This window comes from Anoplopoma fimbria, chromosome 19, assembly GCF_027596085.1.
Source record: "Anoplopoma fimbria isolate UVic2021 breed Golden Eagle Sablefish chromosome 19, Afim_UVic_2022, whole genome shotgun sequence".
NCBI lineage: Eukaryota > Metazoa > Chordata > Actinopteri > Perciformes > Anoplopomatidae > Anoplopoma > Anoplopoma fimbria.
In genome coordinates, this window is record NC_072467.1 from 21,230,866 (window position 1) to 21,255,820 (window position 24,955).

Consider the following 24,955-nt stretch of genomic DNA (forward strand, 5'->3'; position numbering starts at 1 on the left):
ACAACATCATTTGCGATTACCCCAAACAAAAATTGGCTCAACAAAAAAAAAGTAGAAAATACAACACAACGTGGTGGCCACACTTTTGAGATTTTCACTGCACAACCTTTATAGCTAATGTCGGAGAAATAAAAACCTGTGTGCAACCTTTGCTTGTGGTTTTAAAAATGTTTTATCTGTATTTGGAAACTCATCCAGTTTAGTAATCCCTGTCCTCAAAATCTTGTCTTGCAGCATTACACATAAGAGATGGCGAGGTAAAAATTGGATGTTAGCCATTTTGGTTTTCAAAATAAAATCATACAATTTTGACTTTTTTTTAACATTTTTACAATTAAGTCATATAGAATTGTAAAAACAAATAAACATTATAAATATCTACTATCTTAATACAAAAGATAGATTTGTGGGTCAACAAAACAAAAATGAACCATCACCTCTTATTATTATATTATACTGTATTATTATATTCTCCAACTTCACTACTAAATTCATCGACAAGTACTGACCCAGAAAAGGACCCGAAACAGGTAGAATTGGATGAATGGGCATGACTGAGTGTCAACTACAGCACTGGTACAGTATGGTGCACAGTATTCATTTTTTCCTCTCTCCTATGGGTGGAGGTAAGTCTGGACGTAAATAAGCTCCTCATGTTTTGAAGTAGAAAGGATAAGTGGGGTCTGACTGAGCCTTGAGAGGTTGTCCGAGGTTAGGCCTCGTGCCTATCATGCTCTCCGTCTAATAAAACTTCACTCTCTAATACTGGCGCACTGGCAGGGCTGGTTCAGTAGCACCTGAGGCATGTAATGCAGAGCTCTTGTGCATACCAGGTAACCCAAACACATCCAGCCTCTAGGGATGAGCTGTTGGCACCAGAGAATACCACAGTAACAATGTTTGTCCTGTTCGTGAACCTCAACCTGAACCTACCACAACAGAGTCCTAATCTGACACACAATCTTGAAGAAAAGTATATTCTACATGTCCTCATTCATCCAATCACACCCATCCATACACTGATGGCAAGTGCTACCATGCAAGGTGCCGCCTGCCAATCAGGACTCTAACTAATCTTTAATACCCATTCAGCAATTTGGGGTAAAGTGTCTTGCCCAAGAACAGAGCTTGGGGTTGAACCGCCGATCCTCTGATGGAAGGACGGCCGTGCTCCACCACTGACTCACAGTTGCCACAGTGTTTTGCAGGTCTGAAATGAAATGGCGCTCTGAAGAGAAGATATTGTAGGTCATTGTAGGTCGCTGCCACCTTCAGAAGTTATGTGGATCCCTTAACTAATATAGTTTGAAGATGCTGATAGCGGAGGGAAGAATTTCAAACCATCATCTTCACTATTACTGTGAAAAATTATAAACGTCAAAAAACGTGTTGTGTCGAGGCCACCAGTGACTCCCAAAGCAGATATATAGCTTCACCTGCTTTGGTTCAGAGTGCCAAAGACTGTGAATGTCAAGTTCAAAGTGTTGCTTTGCAATCTCATGCCACCAGGTGGCTTTGTACGCATGACATGACCCCTCTCACATGTTTGACTGCCACATTATTTATTGTAGAGAGATAAAAGACATTGGTGAGTGACACCATTTTGGAAGAAGTCTTCTCCAGTCCTTTGAAAGAGCAGCTGGTCAAGCCGTGGCATTTGATACAGGGGTGAGGGGAAGGGGGGGAGGGGGGAGTAGCCACGCCATATATCATAAAGGAAAAAAGGGAGCAAGACGGCAATGAACAGCAAAAGATAGAAATGGGGACATAGGGATGGCAGGAGAAACAGCAGGGAGCCATGTAAGCAACAAGTCATCAATGCAATACTCTCGATTCATGTCCCAGCCCAGTTGAGTCAAAGTTATGACATTTGCAAGCTCATAACAATGTCCCGTCTCAGTTTGTTCATCTTATCGTATCCCAAGGGGATCCTCCAATTCTCAAGGCATCCATGACAAAACACAGAAATGCTACAAAACAGCGGGGCATTTAAGCGGCCAAACTGAAAAAAAAATAAGCATGCCCTTGGCTATGAAAATAAGCAAAATGAAATCCTCGACACATCTGAAAATACAATAACTTTGTTTTACGCCATCGTAGAAGACAAGAAGAGCCTATTTGATGTAGCCGCAGTGGGACAACCGCGTGGTAGGTCATGACTTGGGGGTGCGCTGAGGCGCAGGTTGGCATGGTGACGGTGACAGGCGGCTGGCCCTCCTCCAAAGCTATGGCATTCTAGATTGAATTTCCAGCAAACCCCCCTGTCGGCTGCAGGCTGCCCTGCCCCGCTCCCCACCTTCCTCCTCACCCTCTCGGCGCCCGTGGCCCTGTCCTAACGGATTGTCTCACGCCTTTGAAGTGCAGAGGGAATCCGATTTGAGCTGGCTCTGCTAAATTGTTACACAGCCAGCCTGCCCGCCGTGATCTAATCAGCCAATTGCACGCTGCTGATTGTAATTGGATGAATTCCCTCGCAGGCTGTTAGGGAAGCAGGGAATGGCGGTTTGGGGAGGGTCACTAGGCCCAAGGGATGAAGACAAATAGAGGAATTACATGAGCCAGGGATGAAGATGAACGGGGTGATGAAGACATGAGAGGAGGCTGAGCGGTGTCTCAATGGCCCATTAAGAGCCAAGAGCCCGACAGGGGAAAAGGTAAAACAGCCCAGCTGTCTGGCGGAGGAAACGACACCTCAGTCTGATCCGAAATCAGATTATATGCTACTTTGCTCGATTCAAACTTGAACCAGTGGAAGGATCAGAGATTGGTGAATCTGCATCGACATGAGGATGAAGAAACCTGACTCTAAGCTGCCTCTAAATTCAGCTTGTGAGGTCATATTTTTGACGAAGGAAGTCAAGTACACTAGTGTTTGTCATTCGATTAGTTTCAGTTGTTGCTAAGCAACTGACAACAAAACAGATGTTGCCTTGCTTCCTTTTTGTAAAAATGGTGAAAGATTTTGTTTACTGGATTTGAATATTATGTTTAGGAATAAAACACAGTATTACAAATGCAAAAGAGTAACTGAGGCTCTTATGAACATGTGAGCTACCAGAAAAACTTAAAATGGACCTTTGTTATTATGAACCCCACTGCCTTTCTTGGCATGATCCGCTTTCAGTCAGCTCAGTATCTTATTAATATCTGACACAGATAAATATCAAACTTGTACTTTCATTTCTAAAATTTTGTATCAGCCTGCTCTGCTTCCCATGCCTTGTAAAATATTTTTTCCAGCCAAACAATGTACATAGTCATGCCAAGTGGTTACACCTCCCAATGCCTACGGAGCTCCAGAGGACTGTGGCTCCTCACACACCTCCACACTTGTCACTAAAAGCTGCTGATTGATTTATGGATAGACATCTTGGTATTATTGGTAGAAATTGATTGTTGCTAGCTTACGTAGTCACACATCATGTTTTTGTTGTACAGGAAGAAACGCTGATTGGACTTCTATATAAAAAATACAAAGAAATATATATATTTTCTTTTGCATATTATTAAATTATTATTATTATATTTATTATTAATAAAATATGACTGTGGACTTGATGGGTTTAAAAAAAGATTTTTCATTTCACCTTGACTGCAAAAACTCGTCTTTTTTATTGTCTTACAAGACATGGACACAAAGAGATGCACAGCATCTTGTGAATCTTGAGGCTGGATTTGACAGCGCTATACTGGGTCAGCAAAGATCTGGCCAGTAGATGCCTCTTGGCTTTGCAGAGAATCACATTTCGAGCTTTGTTGAGCTGTAACACTCTTGGTGACATGTCTGTGTCAGACTGACACACATGACACCTTAATATCCACATCTGTGAGCAGAAGGTAGAACCTGGGCAGTAAATCCTCCTATATGCCCACATACACCACCAGGCTGCAATGATGGTTCCTTTTGGTTCAGACTGACAGGTGCGTATTGGTATTAGAAGTGCGATTCTGACATGTTAACTGTTTTTTCCCTCTAGGCGGACCTCAGTATAAACCTGCAGGATGACAGCAGCTTCTTCTATGGTGTTTCCAGTCAGTATGAGAGCTCTGAGAACATGATTATCACCTCATCCACCAAAGTCTGCTCCTTTGGGAAGCAGGTGGTGGAGAAAGTGGAGGTAAGACAAGGACACTGGGGGTTACCAAGCATATTTTGTAAACTAGTGTATGCCTCTATGTCAGGCATTTACCCTGCATTCATTATGAAACATTACTAATTTAAAGTTACATATGTTGTAAAGCAAACGTTTCTTAGCTCCCCAACTGATTCTTACAATTTCTGACATTAGAGAGAAAGCCAACCTTGATTTTTTTGGGGGGTTTTGCTTTTAAAGAGTAACTCAACATTAGACTTTGGATGGAGAAAAAAGGAGCATTGCTGGCCTAAAGGATCAAATTAGAAAGAGTCGTACTTAGAGAGTCTTACAAAGAGAGTTATTATTTTTCGAGTCCTGAGTAGAATTTATGTTTTGATAGATGAAAACCTATTGTATTTTCCAAAACATATTTTAAATTTCAAGGCAGTAACAGACAGTGCTTTTGAAGAGTTAATGTAGGTGTTCAGGTCTCAGATTATTATTCTAAATATGATTTCCTGTTGGATTAAGCCATTATAAATACAGTCAACACAGCACACCAAATTCTTTAATCATACGTTTTTTCTAATGGTAGCCACAGTGACCATTCTCATTATAGTGTGCGTATAAATGCAGTAGCATTCATTGTGAGTATTAGGTAGTCTGTTCTTTCAAACCCCAATCACGTTTTGCGGAAAATCTTACTTTCGGGATAGCCTAGCTCCTACAAGTATCAATAGGAAACTAAACAACATATGTGGTTACAGTACAAGAAGTTTGCATCACTGATTGCTCAATAGCTCAGGGATATTTCAACATTATGAGGTCATGACCAAGTCAAAAACCACCATTATCACGCAGAGGAGTGAATTACTGCTTCTGGTGCAGATGGATTCCAGTCAATTACCACTGATCTGTGGTCAGGGAACTGACGTGATTAACAATTTTCCCCAGCATGACTAACTGTGATGCTTCCCGTTAACTAGACACAATAGTGGCCCTGCCCCCACCTGCTGCTGATGGATTGTACAATATAAACACATACACACACATCCCTAGGTAGAGCCATCTGCCTCAGTAGATTACATGATGATATTTAATGGCTTCATGATTTGATTACTGTTGTCACGAGAAATATGTTTATTGTCATATCTGGCATGCCATATGCTGCATTAAGTATATTATATTACAGTTTATCACATAGATGTTCACATCCAATGTATCCAATTGTGTTTCAGTGGAATATATAGCCCTATTGTTTTACAATAGATTTCACATTTTATACTTTAATGTGTTTTATTATCTTTGCACATGGTATATGTCCTCATATAATGTCTGCATGTTTTTATTGTGTATTGCATTTGTTTTTTACAGACGGAGTATGCACGTTTTGAGAACGGACGCTACGTGTTTCGAATCCACCGCTCCCCTTTATGTGAATATATGATCAACTTCATCCACAAGCTTAAACACCTGCCGGAGAAGTACATGATGAACAGCGTACTGGAAAACTTCACTATCCTACAGGTATCCTACCCATAGCAACCAGAGATTTACAGTAGTCTAAAAGTACGATGGAAGCTGGGGAATACTCTTCTGGTATTATATAAGATTTTAAGTTATTCTGTTAAATATTAAAGGGATAGTGCAATAGTTTTGGAAACAGGGTAAAAAGCTTGCCTTTAAAAAAAACAAGTTTTAAATAATCCCCCTGCCAGCACCTCTGAAGCTAACTAGGTAACAAATAGCTGTTTGTTTAATCCATACAAAAAAACAAAGTGTAAAAACGACAACTTGTTGTATTACACGGGCTATGTGCCGGACAAGATTCTGACTATTAATTTAAAGCCTTAGATATCTGGAATGTCAACAAACTGCAGTTTTAGTTGCATCAAAATAAAATCTAACATTAACTCTAACAGAATCAATTCACATAATTTAAAACTGTGTTTTCGTGTCACTTGTTTCACGAGCAATTACAATAATGTAACACAACAAGGAGGCTCATTTTATGCCATTTATCTTGTCTGACCACAAGCTTAGCAGTGTTGTAACCCTCTTGGAATAATATAAAGTTGGAATAACAGCATATTTTCTTGTTCTTCCTTTCTGGCAACCTTTTTTTTATCATATGAGGAAAAGAGCTAGCCTGATCCTCTTCATTTTTAGTACTTATGCTAAGCTAGTCTAACTGGCTGCTGTCGGTAGCTTCATGTTTAGCCTCCGATATGAGAGTGGTATCAATCAACTTCTATTACTCTTGGTTAGAAAGCAAATAAACACATTTCACATAATGTCAAAACTATTGCTTTAGGAACCATTTTAGAAACCTTAATATGATACCAGTATAATAATTGAGAAATGTCAAGACTTTCACTGTTAGCAGAATGCATTAGCTCTGTCGCCATAGCCTTGCTCAGAAGATTCTGCTTGAATTGTAAAGAGACATATACAGCTGACTTAAAATGTTTTAGGTTTGTGAGTCATTGTCTGCAGCACATGCATGCATTGAAACGGGTGCATTGTCCATCATTCATACAGCTCTATTCATACCATACTGAGGAGGTAAAGCACATATGGCCACAGGGGCGTTCAATATGTGTACTACCTTTCAATTCCATAATGCTTCTCAGGCATCCCACTGTCGTAAACGCTGTGAAACATGGAAACTGCTCTTTAAACCTGCTCTCTAAAGGAAAACGGTTGTGCTGTGATAATTCCGATGGGGTAACCTTGACATACCGGTAACAGCTGGTGGGAATTTTTCACTACGCTTATGAACAACAGTTTTCATGGTTTCTTGCAGAGTTTAAATATTTAATCGATTCTACTGTAAGTAGGACTTTTTTGAATGAGTTGGTGTGCTCCTTGGAGAGCGAACAGAGGGGAGAAGGAAGTGAATAGACTAGAGTGTATCACCATAGTAACAAAGTGGTTCTTCAACACCAGGGTTCAAAGACATCGGTGTTCCTTCCATTGGTGGCTGCATTCCTTCTGGGCAAGGGACAATGACCATATTGAGCCCACGCTGACGACTAAATGGCAGCATGTCATTAGGTTTCTCAATGGGCTGATTTAGCTCATATTAACCATGAACAGCTCATAAACAGATGTGCATGCACACAGGCACAGACATGTACATACATAAAGACAACAGATGGGTGCACTCACAGATTCCCCTTTGCAAGGCTGAGCACAATGGATCGATGTGCCTCATGTAAGTGCTGTGTTCAATGCAACGCGTGACGAATTGCTGAAGTTGTGTGCTTGTTTTATGCCTGTTGTGTCGCCACACTCCTCCCCGATGCGTTTGCAGATACAAATTAGCCACGCACATAGAATAGCAGAGCATTTTGACGAGAGATCATGCGTCATTTATTATTCATTATTAGATAGCAGTGTGTTGTATTATGGAGTGATCAATGCCTAGATTTAAAGATATACTGTGAAGAAGCAGTTGAATTATGTTTGAGAGAAAGAAACTGAATCATATGCTGCTCTCATTACATTTAAATTAAATTAACACATTTTTTTGCTTGTCATTATTTTTTACATTTGAAAACGATTTAAAGGCGTGTCTAAACATCATTCACTAGTGTAGTGCTTTAGTACTGCATTGGAAAGCCATGGCTTTACCAAAACCACAAACACAGCAGTTACTTTCTCTAGTGTGGTTGTGAGTTTTTAAATAAAATAAGTAAATTAAATTACTTTGATTTAAACCAACATGTTTGGCATGTATTAGGATTTTACTACCAGATATTGTTCAATTATGTCGTCCACTGCCTCAATGATAGTGAATACTTGACAAAAAACTACAGAAAAGCATCAGGAAAAGTGTTAACCCACTTTAATAAATGAACATTTCTTTACGAATGTTCATTTATTTTATTTTTTAGATTTCTTTTTTTTACACTGTTTGTGTATCCAAACCTATCTTTTTTATCTTAGTGAGAAATGTATGTTTTTCAGTATGATTGTTCATATATTCTCAAAGGCACAAAGGTTTACAAGCTTCTCTGCAAACTAGAAAAATGTGAATACATTCAAATAAAAAAATATGGGTGGTTAAATGGGTTTTTATCCCTCACAGTTTGACTAAGCAGTACCTTTTGTGTCTTCTTTGTCCACAGGTGGTGACGAACAGGGACACACTGGAAACCCTCCTGTGCATAGCCTACGTCTTCGAGGTGTCCACCAGTGAGCACGGCGCACAGCATCATATTTACAGGCTAGTCAAAGACTGACAGAGTCTCACAGTTTGAACTTACCGGCTCCAGACACATTGTAGCACTTCAGTGAGCAACAACACTAAACAGTGGACTACTTCCTCCGTAAAGCTTAAAGCTGAAACCATACAACTCGGTCAGAAGCCCAGAGAAACACTGGCTCTGTCAGCATGTCCAGGAACACTATAACTGCTGAGGGAAGAAGGTGGATTTTGGGATTGTGGAAGCTGAAACAAGCTTTGTGTGCAAAAGTGGCAAATAAAAATAAAAAAAATAAAAAGAAGAGGACCATGATGCACTGTGGTCTCTATACCAAAGGAGCCAAACAAGACCTGCATGAGAAAGTTGTCATTGGTGGTGTTTTTCATCTCATTTTACTTGTGCTTGTTTTTGATTTTAATTATTTTAAACACATGCATGTGCAGGGGAAGTTTGCTACTGAGGAGTTTGGCTGCCTCAGGGTGCCACCTAGTGACTTAAATATGAATAACAGCGGGGAAAAAATACTATAAGTAGACTGAGAATCCCTCCTTTTGCACATCCATAAAATATCACTGTTTTTGTGCCAATAGTTTGTGTTATTTTAGAATTGATGTACAGTGCCACATCCATCTCCTCTAACCAGATTTTTGAAGACAAGAGGCTAAAATGATTTAAAGAGCCATTGCATTCACTTTGTTTGATGTTTAATGTTAAATGTCTCTTGTATTGTCTTACTGTTTTTGATTGAAAATGATCTGACTACAACAAAAGGCACATAATAACACTGCTAACTTGAACCAGACTTAGATCTGTATGCTGATTCCAGAGGTTGACTGTAACTGTAAGTTGCCCTGAAGTGTCAGTTGAAAATACAAGTGTTTCTTACATAACTCCTCTGTTGCATAGTTTTCTTTGCGTATGTGTGGCGTACTCATAACAGTAGACATAATGTGCAGAGTTTTGTCCTCAAATTGGATCACGTTAGCTCTGTCCTATATTTATAGTATAGTCAAATTTAGGAAGGTTTTGTTTGTTGTGCTTCAGTGATGAAAATGTAAATATATTCAGAGATTTCTGTACACATATGGAATCCGCTTTATTTTTTAATGTGTTGCTGATGGGGACTTTGGTCCCACAATGCAATGCACCAATGTAATGGAAGAGCTGCAAAACATTAGAACTAATGGCAGATGCTGGTGATGCAGCTCAAGGGCATACTCTTCTGACATCAGGAACCAAAAAGGTACGTAGATGCAATTTATTTTATTATACTTAATTCCATTAAGTATTAAAAAAAAACTTAATGAAATTAGTATAAATTCATCTGTGGATTTTTCTGAATTTGAGATCAATTGTGAGACTATTAAAAAAAAAAAAGAGGAAAGGCCCATTGCAAGATCCCAGAGCCAAAGGCGAGAGCTTTAGGTTGCTTGTTTTGTCTGAATAGTCCAAAACTTAAAATGTTCAATTTACTGTGATTTAAAAAAAAAAAAGGCTTGAGAACAGTAAGAACATGTTACTTTGTTTGTTATTTATCAAGCAAAAATGTCGCTTGATACCTCATTAAAATGATGGGTGAGTAAAACTCTGACAGTCAAATCATCGATGAATCAACTAAGCTTTTCAGCAATTACTGTTTCTTCGTAAAACATTTTGCTTTCACTTTAAGATATTGAATTGGCAGTGTCATTAAAACACATCCAATGAATTGCACATTCGGTATCATTTTAATGTTAGCACAAAAGTACTTAAATGCAACTTTTTTAGACTTGGTATGGTACATATTGCAAACTATTAGTGTGTAGTATGGAGTTGAGATCCAGTTATTGTTTAATGTAAGTAAACGCTGCCATCTGGTGGTTCTGAGGTATCATTACTCTTTTCCTGTCCATATTAATTTAGGGCATTCAGCCCAGTCTAAAAGTTTCACAATCTTAAATTGCTGATACTCAGGTTTGTTCTTTGAGCATATAAACATATAAGCAAGAAACTACACTCTTGCTTAGAGGCCACTACCTGTAACTCTCAGTTCCCATATAATCCACCATTGTGTGTAACAAACCGAAGAATAAATTATAGTGTAAAGCAACCAGCTAAAATCTAACTGAAGCATAGGCTGGATATTTTAGTGTATACTTTAGAGCTCTAAGTAACTATACCCACATAAGTTTGCAAGGATGTTTGTCTTATCTGTAGAACTTACTTAAGCACAGACAAGACTTATTAGAATATTGTATAATCAGTAATAAAATGACAGAAAATCCATTTAAAAGAGGATATCTTTTTTTGTGGCAGCTCAGACTGATTAAATCAATGGTATCCTCTCAATTTGAGTAGGACTATTACTGTTTTCTATTTCAAACCATTTCTACTGAATAGTTTATTTCTATTTGCAGCCTACCACCTGAATATCAAAGGCTCTATATGCAAAAAGGTACTTTCAACTGTAAACTGAGAACGTGACACAGTGATGGAGAGACAAGCTCACAAAAGGTGAGAGAGACCCGAACAGGTGTCGCAAATACAAAACCAGGGGAGCAAAAGGATTATTGTGATAATCCCGATACAATGAATGCAGGCAGATTGCTCCGGTTATGGCAATCCACTTTCAGATGTCTGACATCACTCAAAACAGACGGACAGAAAAACTGGAATTTTTTGCCTCATTTGTGTTAAAACTAGAGCAAGATTTACTTTACAATGAGTGATATGAGGTGTTGTAATATCTGCAATTCAAATGATTGAGTTAAACATTGTCCTACATAATTACAGAAGGGCAAAAGTCTTGAATTTTAAAATAAATTTTAGTAAAACTGAAATTCAAAAGAATATATCGTTCTCTCATTAAATAAGTTGCGTCTGTATGCCCAATATGCTTCCATAAGCATCTGAGGAGTGGACAAAAGAACAGCAACACCTTTCTGTATTTCAATGGAACTTAAACTAAATAAGGAAGATACTTTGAAAATGCCACAGAGATGAGTCCAATACAGTTACTGAGCATACGCTTTAGTTAAAGTTAGTTTTTGACATTAGAAACAACGACTCTTTTTGTCAATTGATGCTTTCAAGGTCAAATATGAACCTCCTCTTAGTTTTTAGGCCAAAAATTGACAAAAAGGCCTCAAAGTGCCAAGAAAAAATGCCTTTGGTAACTTCAATGAGACTTCACAAAGGTTACATTTCTTGCAGTGAAATTAAAAAATGAGGAATTTGATATATTATAGCTTACTGTATACTGTAAGGTGTTTCTGGTATTGTGTCCCACCCCTGTTTATTCCTATATGATATTACTACACCATATGACTGACTGGTATTCATAAACTTTTTAAGCAGATTTTTTTTCTTACCATTTGTTTAAGTAATCTTTTAAATCTGATTCATTATTAAACATTCTAAAGTATATGTGCAGTTCTGTCAGAGAGGTAGCTTCTGCCGCGGTGGAGCCTGCACATATTACGCACGGCTGGGTCTCCTCCTCCTCCTCCTCCTCCTCCTCCTCCTCCTCCTCCAGGTGCGTGGCTGTGACCCACCTGGAGAGGGACTGGCACCAGTAAAACCAGACCTCTTCATGCAGGCCAGCTCCAAGCAATACGCTCCACACAGACATGCCTATGCTTTGTCCGGGTTGTGATTTAACATGGTCTGATTCACATTACGCGCAATGAATGTCACGCGGGGTTTGCTGACGGTTTTGAGCCTGGTGTGCCACACCGAGTCCAGATGCTCTCCGACGTCTTATTACAAGAACTGCTGGATTCGTAGGTTTCCAGGGATTTACATCGACATCGAGGAGTCCCAGCGGAGAGGAGCGCAGCTTCTCAGGTTCTACCAGGAGGAGAGCGCGCTGAAATGCAGCCGCACCTGCTGCCTCACGAGGAACTGTGAGTCACAAAGATATCTATCTATCTATCTATCTATCTATCTATCTATCTATCTATCTATCTATCTATCTATCTATCTATCTATCTATCTATCTATCTATCTATCTATCTATCTATCTATCTATCTATCTATCTATCTATCTATCTATCTCTCTGTCTCTCCATCTATCTATCTATCTATCTATCTGTCTGTCTGTCTGTCTATCTGTCTATCTATCTATCTATCTATCTATCTATCTATCTATCTATCTATCTATCTATCTATCTATCTCTCTCCTCTATCTATCTATCTATCTATCTATCTATCTATCTATCTATCTATCTATCTATCTGTCTGTCTGTCTGTCTGTCTGTCTGTCTGTCTGTCTCTCTGTCTCTCTGTCTCTCCATCTATCTATCTATCTATCTATCTATCTATCTATCTATCTATCTATCTATCTATCTATCTATCTATCTATCTATCTATCTGTCTGTCTGTCTGTCTCTCTATCTATCTATCTATCTATCTATCTATCTATCTATCTATCTATCTATCTATCTGTCTGTCTGTCTGTCTGTCTGTCTCTCTGTCTGTCTGTCTATCTGTCTATCTGTCTCTCTGTCTATCTATCTATCTATCTATCTATCTATCTATCTATCTATCTATCTATCTATCTATCTATCTATCTATCTATCTGTCTGTCTGTCTATCTATCTATCTATCTATCTATCTATCTATCTATCTATCTATCTATCTATCTATCTATCTATCTATCTATCTATCTATCTATCTATCTATCTATCTATCTATCTATCCAGAGTTTCTGTTCATTTGTGACTGTACACTATGCCTTCACTGATCTCATCGTGTTTTCCTCTCACAGTTTCCTGTAATCTGGCCGTATTCCACTATGATACCACGCAAGAGAACTGCTTCCACCTGCACTGTCCAACACTGGAGAGCTGTATTCTGAGCCACAGAGGCAACGTTGTTCTCTATAATATCACAAAGGGTGAGTAAAGTAAAGGGTGAATGTTGATAACTCCTCTGATTTACATTTATGTTGTCTGTGGTTATGCTTTTACTCTCCCTGTATGCATATAGACTACAGCCAAGGCCTTTGACAAGCCCAAGAAAAGAGACATACTTATAGTGTCTATGCATTAGACCTGTGAGTTATGGAAATAATCTCTACCTTTTGAGTACTATTTTGAGGTAGCTGTTATTTGCTTGATTATTGTCATTTTCTGCCACATTATACTTCTAATCATTTGCATTTCAGAGCGAAGTATTATACATATCTTATTACATTTATTTTAATTTTTGGATTCAAATGTTCAATACAAAACATGTGATCATCATAGAATACTTTATCACTGTAATCACCCAGCAGTAGTTAAAATGACCAGTTGAACTACAAAAAAAAAATGCTATTTGTGTACAGAAGCATCAGTAACAATAATAAAACAATATATAATAGTACAGTACACATATGTTAAGGATCTGAATACTTCCTCCTCCTTCTTCTACTACTACTATTATAATAACAAATATTATAATAGTTAAATTAATGTTTATGGAATTCTTTATTATTTTTGGGGAAAGTAACTGATTGTTCCTAATTTAAAATGTTGAACACATTTTTTAAAAAGCCAGTATGTTTATATGTCAGCTATAAGTGAAAGAGAAAGAGAGTCGTGACTCTAGTAGTTTTTGTTTCCTAGGCGTGGATCCTGACCTGTTGGTGTTTGGAAAATACTTCACCTCCAATGTACGCCTGTTACCCCACCACTACAGCCGAGGCAACGCCTCAGAGCCGCTGCCCTCGGACAAACGCCAGTTCTATCACCCCCCTCCGCCCGCTGCACCGCCTCTGACTTCAGCACTCACAGTTAAACCCTCCACCACAGCAAGCATCCCCACCACCTCCACCTCCACCTCCACCTCCACCGCTGTCACCACTACGCAGCAGAGCACCAGTCAGCCTTCAACACTTCCCTCAACTACAGCTCCCTTATCTTCCACTCCAGAGACTCTTCTAGCTTCTAGGAGCCACGCGCAAACAACAACCCCCCACCACCTCCACCACTTCTCTTGCACCCATCTTTACCATGCCTCCTTCATCCAGCACAGCATCCACCCTCAGCTCTTACAATCCCAAAACAATCCTTGCTTCTTCTACCACCACTGCACAGCCGTCCACTTCCACGACCCATCGTTACACCACCACCTCCCCTCAGCTGGCCACCAGCCCTCCACCTTCCACAGCCCTTATGGTCAGTGTAGAGAGCAGTAAGCAATACCCCAATGCCACCAAGGGCAGCCTGGGGAGGAACCACACTGCAGGCGGTGATGAAGGCCAAGGTGCCAGCGGAGAGGACACCTTCGGGGGTTTGGGACCCGACTGGCACGTAGCCGCCCACACCTTGCTGGTTGCGGTGGCCATCTGTATCACAGTGCTGCTGAGCTGCTGCTGCTCCGTTCTGCTGGTCGTGAGCTGGAGGGGTCAGAGGAAGAGGATGGGGCGCTACCGAACATCGTGGAGAGGGAAAAGAGGCTCCATGCGTCTGGTAAAATACGTGCTGGTCAGAGAAAACTCCTGAAAGTCTGGCCGAGAAAGAAAAGAAGACAGAACTGACTCTTCTCTTTTGTTTACAGCAATGTTTTAATGAGAGAATCCAGGGTGAAGAGACATTCAATTGACATAAATTAGAATTGTGACTGTTATATTTTTGTAAAATCATTTTCGCATACAGGATTATTTAATAGCACGGACACCACTTTATATTGCTTTATTCTAAGCAGATAGTGATGAAATTATACTACTGTCAACTGATGCGTTTAGGTTACAATTCTGTATATTTTAGGTGAAACACTACGGGCAAAAACATCGTTTTTTCATGCACTGGTCAATTTTATGATATTGGGCTATTTTACTTCCATAACATGTCTTCTTTCAGACTAGTGAAGAGACAAAATACACAAATATATTTTCCTACACTTCTAGATTTCTCCTTAACTCACCAAAAGTTAGCATTAGATAATACCTCGCAATAAGTCAAAATGACAGAATTTTGTTCACAACATGAGGTTTCTCGTACTCTGAGCCAGAAATCTCCACTTCAGTAGGACTTAAATACAGCAAACTTTCCAGTTTTATTACTCACTATTTTGTGACGTGTTTTCTTAAGAGGTTTGTTTAAATCTCATTCATTTCCTGATTTAGAGAACATTGTATTACTAAAAACATGGCAAAAAGGAGTTGTTATGGCTGTTGTGATGGATTGATCTGAAACCCTGTCAGTAGAAAAGCCTCTCCCTCTAACATGTGACAAAATGACACAACTTTGAACCTGGCTTGATCCAATATTCAGATTTGTTCATTTATCAAATTAGCAAGACAATGCCTCATTTGCATATTAAAACCTACACTTGTAAGTCATCAACTGGGGAAGTTTCATAGGGATTTCTATAAGTTTCACTTTTTGCCCTATTCACCTTTAATAACCCGTCTGAACAGGCAGAGGTATCATGTGTCCTTGATGGGATTACCAAGTGCGTAGTCGCCATTATTTAGGTTTCTATCGTGATGCAATGACTTTTGACAGAGGAGCCAAACTCAGTCATTGCATTTGACCGCAGCAATTTGCCTGAAGAAAGACGATATGATGTCAGTTTGGCTGACCTTCACTTTTGATTTACTTCAATGAGTTTAAATTGATGTTGATTCCAAACCTCAAGGACTTTGGCCAGTTGTCTTCACTGGTCTTAAGTGGGACTTAATGGGCTCTTCTAAGAAGAAGAAGAAGAAGAAAAAAAAAAAAAGACACAATTCAGCGGTTGTTGCGATCATCAACACTGTGCGATGACGGACTTGTTTTTGCCTCGTGGCCTTCAGCGTTTAACCCTCCTTCAGTCCAGCACATCTCCTCTGTGCATCGGGTTTCTTCCACAGACCAAAACTTAAGAAGGTTGAGATACTTTTCAACAACATGCTCCTGAATGCATCCTTTCACTGGAGCTACCACTCCTCCAGCTGACAGTGACCAGAGAGGGATGAGAGGAACTGACTGAATGGGGCTTTCATTACATAAAAGCTTTCTCCATCATTCAAACTCACTTCACACAACTTTCCAACTTCAAAAGACCGAACACTCAACAACAGCATACATTAGGCTTTTATTTTTGTATTAAAGACAGCATCACACAACCCTTGAGGCCGTTATATCCTCATGTATAACCGAACATTTATTATCTACAGTAATCTGTTACTGGTATGGATGGAGTCCAAAATGATACACAAGGCCAAGAGTATGTAATGTTTTTGTGGATCCTGCTGCTCTTGGTTTCCGTCTTTGTGTCGAATACATTTGTACATTCATCTGAATTACAGGTTGAGCACTTTCTTGACCGCCTCTTTGTACTGCAGCATGGTGCTCTCGTTCTCTCCTTCATTCTTCAACCTTGTGACAGAGTCCTTATACTCCTGCACCTCTCCTCTACCGAGCAGCTGCTCCCGCACTTCCTCGCCTTCGCCTTCCCCGGCGGCTTTCATGCGTACTAGCATATCCAAGATGTTCCTTTGGGACGGGCTGTCCTCCCAGCTGTACTCCTCCATGTCTGCCACGGTCTTCTCTGCCTCCCAGGTCTCGGTTTTCTGAAGAATGAGCAAATAGGAACACGATTGTTACCTTTACGAACTGAAAACAGGGTTGTTTGTAGCATTAAACTTGAACTGTATGTGTGTATTATTGTGGAAGAGGTTTTTCTTTGTTCTGAAGGATAGAAAGATTATGTAACATTAAGATTTTCCCCTTTTTTTTTTTTTTTTTATGGATCTGGCTCAGGCTCTAGTTCGGCACACATTATGGCAACAGATGTAAAATATGGCTGTCCTTGGTCACCCCCTTCTTTGATGCTCCTCTCACAGAGATAGTATTTCAACATATGTAGCGCTCCCTCCGCTGCCTGGATAGCCGTCGTCACGTTTCCCTGAGAACAATGCTCCCCATTGTGCAGCAGGTTAAAGCAGGGCAGCGACAGAGCCCTCCGCTCTGATGCTCTCCAGGTGTTTGAGGTTAATGACCATCATTACCGCTATACATATCTGATCCGCACAACGTCCCGTCTGGAACAAGTCCAGGTCCCTCGTGAGTGAGGAGCACTAGATACTTGGGAATAGATCAGTAGCTGCGTTTTGAAGTAAAAGAGGCCAACTAAACAAATAAAAACAACATTTTTTCTTTAGATAAAAACAGAAAATCCTCATACATTGAGGCTATAACATTTGATTTTCTGAGAGAAAGTTTAGTCATATGCTAAATAATACAAAGTGTTGACAGCGGTGACATCATGTCTGCCCTTGTATCCATCACTCAGTAGTTTTGTGAACAGACAGAATAACTGATAACTTGCCAGAAGACAATAAGCCATCTGTTTTCCCCATCGAGTTTATGACGTCCCTGCAAAATAACGTTTAGATTTTCAGTTTTGCTGGAAGGACAGGTGTTGGGCATGAAGGCACAAACGCAGATGGAGTGCCTCTGGTGCTAAACTTCCCTCCGTGTCGGAGGCAGCTTTGAGCAGTCAGCCCCAGCGCTGTACTGGATTAGCACAAACTGGAATTAGCAAAGGAAGGTCCGTCTCCCTGAGTGGGGAGATAAAAATCACCTCAGTGGCTGCTAACAATTGGCCTCTTTGTGGGCTAGCGTTTCAACCTGATCGCTACGCCACTCTCACAGCTTCCACAAGCCCGCTGGACAAGCACTGTGCCTTCCATTGTGTGTCCAAAAGGGCAGCGGACAGTGTTCGGCGCACTGGCTCAAACACCTCCTCCAACTGAACAACTAATGTGGCTAAGCCAAGCCCTAATGGCAAAGATCATTTTCTTTTTTTTTTAGTTGGCTGCAAATTCATGCAAACAGAGCCTAATGGCTAATGACCCGGTGGCAGACTTCTCTGATGTGGCATGGCTGGCTTAATGTGAATAAACCGGATCAGGGTCAACACCTGATAGGGTAGACTGTTTTACTCCAGTCTGTGGAGAAATGTCAACTGGACAATGCTGCTGTTCGCCATCCTCCTGCCCATTCAAGTCTGATACCTCCCTAATGGACTCGGCCTCTCAGATCGCAGAGCAAGATGGACATGAATTCCCCTGATGAAAGCTACTGTGCCATGTCGCTAGCTGTATGGAAATGTCACCAAAAAAAACTAAGTAAATCACAAAACTAAGAAAAAGGCTATAAGCTCAAAAAAATGATGTGCACCTGGTCATAATAATGTGAATAAATATCTAAAAAAAAAATAATGAAACCTCTAGAAAAAAATGTTTTCTTCCTGCTCACTATGCCACATATTCTTTTAGTTTAATAACTTTGCTAACAGTAGCTTTACGCTGATGAATTATACACATAATTAAAGATGCTCAAATACAATTTTTTCTTTCTCCGATACAAATTCTGACATCTGAACTTGCTATCAGCCGATACCAAGTACCGCTCTGATACCAGTGCGTTTAAAAACAAAAATATATTGTTTTTTAACATATCACATTCCATAACCTTGTATGGATGTGATGTGATTGCTACAGAAAATGAATGCCCAAAAAAACGTAACTTTTTTGACAGATTTTTCCAGTGTTTCCAGATAGCTGACATTTTGCTAGCTCTGGCTAATGTAACAGTCTTGGCTTACACCAGCATGATCGGTACTGAGCATGTGCAACTCTTAAATCGTACTTTCTGGAGCAGCTGATGAAAATAGCCATCTTGCTTCACTATTATATTTGTTTAGAGTTGCACATGCTCAGTACCGATCGAGCAGGATGGACAGATCGGTTACTGAGTGACACTTCTTGTTGTTGATACTAGCATTGGTATCAGTTAATGCAGGCACTGTGACACTTTTTAAATGTGCATGCTGCTGCCAATTAGATCAGATATCATTCATCTGATCTCAAACAAACCTCTCAAAAAGGTGAACATGCGACACCGGGCCAGAGAGATGTCAGCCTTTAAATGAATGGAAAATTGTTGAAGGAGGTTATGAGGATAGGAAACAAAAAGAGAGACTGAGGTGGAAAGACCAAAGTCACAGGAGTGGACAGAGAACAGGTACAGGTGTCTCCTTTAAGCCCTGGTAGAGTTTGTTAGGAGTGAGTTATTCGATGAAGACGAATCTTTGAATGGCATCGCTCACATAGACTGAAAGTCAAACTGAGATGGTATTTTCTTAAGACTCCATTAATCACTGTGATGGTGGCTTTTGGGTAGAGGCAGTATTTCATTTCCCAGTCCAGTAACTGGGAATGATGCCACTCTCTGGTCAATGTCATCTTCAGTCATGACAGAAATGGCTTCAGTGGACACATCAGAGTAGAGAAAAATAATAAAATACTTGGAACTCACCCAAGACTCGTGGTAAAGGACAGTCAGCAGGTACATGGCATAGTCTTGATTCTGCTGTCTCAATGGGCAGCTGGTAGAGGGAGGGGGAAAGGACAAAGGTAAAGAGATTCAGTGCATTTGTTTCATTTCCTCACTTATTTATTAGACATATTGAAGCTTAAGGAAGGAGTGTTTACCTGTCAGCTGTGACAGTGAGTGTATCAGTATCTTTGCAGTATCTCTCCCCAACGAGTTTGAGCATTTTCTTACGTGCATGGTCGTCCAGATTCAAACTGGACAGCTTTACCTGCAGATGGTAGAGACACGATTAGATTACCACAAGAGGCATAGGTTAGGTTGTTGTTTTTCCACATGAAGCTTAGCAACGTAAAGAGAAATACTCAGACGAGAAGATAAGAGCAGATGGGACGTCATTATGTTATGCATCTCCTGCCTGAACAAAACAATCTTTTTTTTCAAGCTTTGACTGTATTGATAACAATACTGCACTCAGAATAACCTCTAAGCCCCGTAGCACAATGGATGAATGGAGAAAAACTGATTACTCCTTTAATACTTTGTTTTTCATGAGCTTTGACTTTGTACTAGATTTGTACAATGCAACAGAAATACATTTCTAGGTAACGTAAGGTGAATATTGTCTCGTACTGTTGAGTCTGGAACAACGTGTCTGGTCTGAATCAAACTCTGCCACACATTTTGTTTGTAGGAGTTTCTTCGCTCACTGCTTTCTGCCGTCTAAATATACGACAAAATGGCTAAAGGCGACCCAACTGCACACATTGGACGTTCAATAGATTGAATTCATTTTTGTTGTACTGAAACTGTTTCAGTTTTACCCTCTTATCTATGTTTTTGCCTAATCTACCTAGATTAATGTCTGAATAATTCCCACCAAGCTGATGTAATCTAAAGGCAAAGTGTCAGTAGAGCAGATGGCTGGTGATTAAAAAAAAATACTAAAAATGATTTTCATCTGGGAAAATTACAGATTTTTCAAAGGGAGTTTAATTTACAGTGTTTATAAAGCAGGATTCACCAGGACCACTTTTATCGTTAAGATGTGGAAAACAACCCAAGTAGTTAAGAATGAAATAGAACAGCTTTTATTGCCATAGTGTGGCAAAATAAGAACTTTTCCACCACCAAGAAAGCTATATTGCTCAGTTCTGGCCGTCACCTGTAAAACTGTAAAACATAAGGCCAACACCTTCATACAGAAGTAATGCAAGTGTTAAATATTAGGTACATCATGGATAAGGAATCTTTTTTTTTTGTTTTTGTTTTTTTATACGACTCATGGGGAAAATCTCCGAATATAATTGCAATTTGCTTAATCTGTGAAATACATTTTATATTGTATTTGATAACGTCTCGGAATCTTAGGTGTGAATCTTCTTTTTCATGGCTTGTTGTTGTTACTTGTTTACATGTTCTGTCCTGTGGGGAGGATTGCACATGGCTGGATTAGTGGCAGCGTGGGGATTAAGAGGAATATCAAAATGTCCCAACAAATATGTCACTGATGAGATGTTTCGTAACTATTTTTTGTGAAAGTAAGAAGTTTTCAAAAACACATTTCCAAAGAACTTAAACTAACAAGAAAACAACAACAACAACAACAGAACTTCAGCACATGCTGAAATATAAACATTCTATAGGGCTGTAATCTGTGTAGATTTGATGGCATAACTTCGTAGGTTTGAGGTCAGTAGGACATAACGGCAGCTGGTGATTATGCATCCATGTAAATCTGTAATCTCATTTCAGATGTGGTTTCTTTCCACACGTCTTTCTATACATCGATGAAAACCAGTTGAAGCAAATCAGCAGGTAACAACTGTCAAAACCTTTTTTTTTTAGAAACTTTAAAGCCAAAACAACAGAATAGCAGTGAAACTCACTTTGAGATGAACGACACGAGCAGAAGGGTTTCGGACGGACAGGCCGGAGGACAAGTAGTCTGTGCTTTCTACTTTGACGGGGAAGTGCTCGTCACATTTGGCGTCAGTGTCCAAGGCAGAGGGCCACTCCGTACAGAACGCTGACAGAAGGGAAAGATGTTTTTTTTTTTTTTTTTTTTTTAAACATACACAAAATAAGCCTAATGAGAATAAGCTTTTATTTTTTTACAATTTTAAAAATATATAATGTTTCAGAGCTTCACAATGTTTTAAAATAAAAAAACATAAATTACGTTTCATAGCTTCACAATGTTTCTTGATGGCCGCCGGTGTCAGATGCAGAAAATTTGGTATCTGAAAGAGATTATGAGCGAGAGATTATGTGGATGTTCAAATGCAACTGTTTATGTAACAAAAATATGAAAATGCCCTGCGGTCTATATATGTACATCCTAGTTAGTGTAAAGCAAAACTCACATATAACATTTAAATGACTGTATGCAAACATTTTATGCTAGATTTCAGAATACATTGGTCGGTGTCGTGTTAATTATTTGATTACATTGATATAGTACATTCTGTATTGACATTAAAATTAATCGTTGGATTGTGTTTGGACAAAATATGAGAAAAAATTCCAAGCATCAAACATAAGAAATGGATGCACAGCAGTTTTAGCCGCTCGTGGCTTAGCGTGATAATGAAATCAATATCGTCAGGCTGTTCCAGCTGTGGCGGGTGAGAGCAGTGGATCTGCATGTGGCTCGAGTCCAGATGGAGCAGCTGGTGTCTGGACATAGCAGCTCAGTAATCCGGGGACAGAGTCAGAGCCACAGGGCACAGCAAAAACCGCTCCATCAGTAATGCAAGAAGATCCTCCGGCAGCAATTAACTCAACTCGTCATCATGAATATTAAAGAGGTAAATGCTGAAATATATAGACAGGATGCATACAGATACAGACCAATTTGGCAACTGTATGTGGCCAAATTTAGTTTGAAGAGGATTTTAATCATTTGAACCATGTGGGAATAGCCCTACAACTCTGCAAACACCCTTTTGTGTTAAAAATGCATGCAGTGGTTCCATGTAAACTAAATGTATTCTGACCTTAATCAGCTCCAAGTTGCCCTTCTTCTCTGGAGGAACGCCTCCCTTCACAGGGTAGCCCATCCTCACAGGCAGGGGGACGGAGCTCGGTCTGAAGGGGGTTGCTGCTGGATAAACTGCAGTCCAGTCCTGATCCACCGGCATCTTTTCTGTCCTGGGCTCCCCTGACTGCAGAAAAACACAAAAGACAAAGAAAGCTTAAATTGTGAGAAAAATCAAAAACTTCTTCATCAAATGTCTGATTGAACATCTTGTCTCATTTGAAATATGTGCATTTTGTTATATTCAACTGTGGAAAACAGACATAAAAGCTGCACACTTACAGCTCTCCTGGGTCTTCTTATGATTCCTCTACCGCCTCTATCAGGAAAGCCTAAAATTCATAATGTTGCAAGTTAATAAACACACTAGCACACGTACACTTCCATAATGTACAAAAATATATGCGGTGACAGCATTTCATTTCATGCTTCTGACACTTCTCTGCAGATACAAGACACGCTCACAAATCCCACTTCTAAAGCGCAATTTCTTTATTGATTTATCGAGTTTACTTTATTTGTATTTTCAGCCACACACTTACTCATAGATACCATAAATGTATGTTGTATGTGATAGGTGTAATTCACAATATGTACTGTATGATAGGTATTTTATATCCGTTTATTATCATGCTTTATGCTGTACTGTGTTTAGTGAAGGAGAGCTGAAAATGAGTTGCTTTGACATTTTTATTAATATACAGAAAAACAACAGGCAACTCTTTAAATAAGTTATTAATTCCAGCTTTTTAATTTTGAGCATTTGCTGCCTTTTATGATAGTTGGTTAAATATTTGTGGTTTTGTGGACCAACCAACCAACAAACAATTTCATGACACAATCTTAGGCTTTTGAAATTGTTATGACCTTTAATCAAAATCTACTGACATTTTCTATTAGACCTATTGATTAATTGATTAAACAGGAATAATAATCAGAAGATTTACTGCTAATTACAGCCCCTTGGTAACATTAAATAAAAGCATTATAGATCTCCATCCCTTCTCTACATTATGCATGTGTCATTGCAATTATTTTGCTTTTATAGTCTGATTCTACTTTGGGTAGATTATGATGAGAGGAGGGAAAATGTCATCCAGGAAGTGACAATGAACCAATAAAATAGACACATGGACCCCCAAAGCAACCCTTTAAACGTCCCACACCCAAGTTTGAAACAAAAGGGTTACACAGTTACATATCAGTCACGTTTAGACAATCTGAATACATAAAACCATCACTGTCAAAGGGCAGGAGGTACTTGAAGTGGCCTTGGGAACTGTATTCAAGCACGAATAACTTTGAACTATTTCATCAATGCACACATAAACTCACCTTTATTTCCATTGGATGAATTTATAGACACATCCGTCGCGTATGTGACTCTGCTTACTGGTCTCTGCAGTCCAAGACCAGAAGCATTTATTCGACCTAGAGACAGAAATGCCTTGCATGTGTGTGAAGCCATGTTTTCCCAATGACTACGGACTCCAGCGAGGGACAAACTATGAGAATCGCAAAACGTTTAACCCGGCGCAGAGTGAGTGTTTAGTGCCCCCTACAGGTCAAACACAGGCGTGGAGGCACAGCTCGTGGTGTATGATGGGACTTTATCCTGGTTTTAATACTCTAGCATTAAAAAAGCACATAAAAATAATTTAAATACAGTCTTTTTCCATTCGTATTAACAACAGTGTATTATCCATACACGGCTGCTGCTTTATGAAACATGTGGTGCGTTCAAATGCTTCCGTAAAAATTTTAATTTACGAAGTAGCAAGTTCTAAAAATGGCAGACTAGGATAAAATGATTCATGATGTGAAAAAAAGAGAGAGAGGGAGGCCTAACATGAGCACGTTCTTGTTGAAAATACTTTAAATGTGTAATGTCAACATATAATTGATTTACACTCATTCATTTACATTTAAAGTCACTTACACAATAATAGAGCCTGCACGTTTATAATTGATTTGTGTTGTTTATCTTACTTAGTCCTACTTTTAAGGCAATATTAGTACTTTTCTTTTTGCTATTCTAGTAGAAAACGACATGTTTATTTCATGGCGTGCCTGTTCTTAGGCTAAACAGGTTTGGACCCAGTTTAATCCTCATTAAGAAAACAATGCTACATTACATTACATTACATTACATTACAGTCATTTAGCAGACGCTTTTATCCAAAGCGACTTACAATAAGTGTATTCAACATAGGTATTCAAGAGAACTACTAGTCACCAGAAGTCATAAGTGCATCTCCTTTCTTAAACAAGCATCTAAGAGCATAAACCAGAGCAAAAGTACAGTGCAGAAGCAAACTACTACAAATACTAAGAGGCAAA

General features: G+C 39.4%; 3 protein-coding genes across 3 annotated transcripts in view; 2 read left to right on the plus strand and 1 right to left on the minus strand.

Annotated features, from left to right (window-relative positions):
- Positions 1-9,300, plus strand: part of LOC129107988 (transcriptional enhancer factor TEF-3-like) — a 31,062-nt gene extending 21,762 nt beyond the window's left edge. The window contains exons 10-12 of the mRNA XM_054619608.1: positions 3,978-4,118; positions 5,451-5,603; positions 8,210-9,300. Of these exons, the coding sequence (XP_054475583.1) occupies positions 3,978-4,118; positions 5,451-5,603; positions 8,210-8,323 (408 nt within the window). The 3' untranslated portion in view covers positions 8,324-9,300. The remainder of the gene's footprint in view (positions 1-3,977; positions 4,119-5,450; positions 5,604-8,209) is intronic.
- Positions 9,301-11,951: 2,651 nt separating this feature from the next.
- LOC129107684 (MANSC domain-containing protein 4-like) lies at positions 11,952-14,754 on the plus strand. The gene is given in 4 exon segments (XM_054619171.1): positions 11,952-12,171; positions 13,035-13,163; positions 13,876-14,222; positions 14,224-14,754. Coding segments are annotated over 4 exon segments (1,227 nt in total).
- A 1,568-nt stretch (positions 14,755-16,322) lies between these two features.
- Positions 16,323-24,124, minus strand: mrps35 (mitochondrial ribosomal protein S35). The gene is made up of 8 exons (XM_054620411.1): positions 23,951-24,124; positions 22,898-22,947; positions 22,575-22,742; positions 21,758-21,818; positions 21,465-21,604; positions 19,737-19,846; positions 19,561-19,630; positions 16,323-16,808 (listed from the first exon to the last, which is right to left on the minus strand). The coding sequence occupies exons 1-8, from the start codon at positions 24,081-24,083 to the stop codon at positions 16,539-16,541; spliced, it is 1,002 nt and encodes a 333-aa protein (XP_054476386.1). The 5' UTR covers positions 24,084-24,124; the 3' UTR covers positions 16,323-16,538.
- Between the last annotated feature and the right edge of the window lie 831 nt (positions 24,125-24,955).

Excerpts from the sequence above, each read along its gene's own strand:
- mrps35 (XM_054620411.1), bottom strand. The coding sequence starts at position 24,083 with ATGGCTTCACACACATGCAAGGCATTTCTGTCTCTAGGTCGAATAAAT. Across the intron at positions 22,948-23,950 it reads TTCATCCAATGGAAATAAAG|GCTTTCCTGATAGAGGCGGT; the intron begins GTGAGTTTATGT and ends TATGAATTTTAG. Across the intron at positions 19,631-19,736 it reads CTCACTGTCACAGCTGACAG|CTGCCCATTGAGACAGCAGA; the intron begins GTAAACACTCCT and ends TCCCTCTACCAG.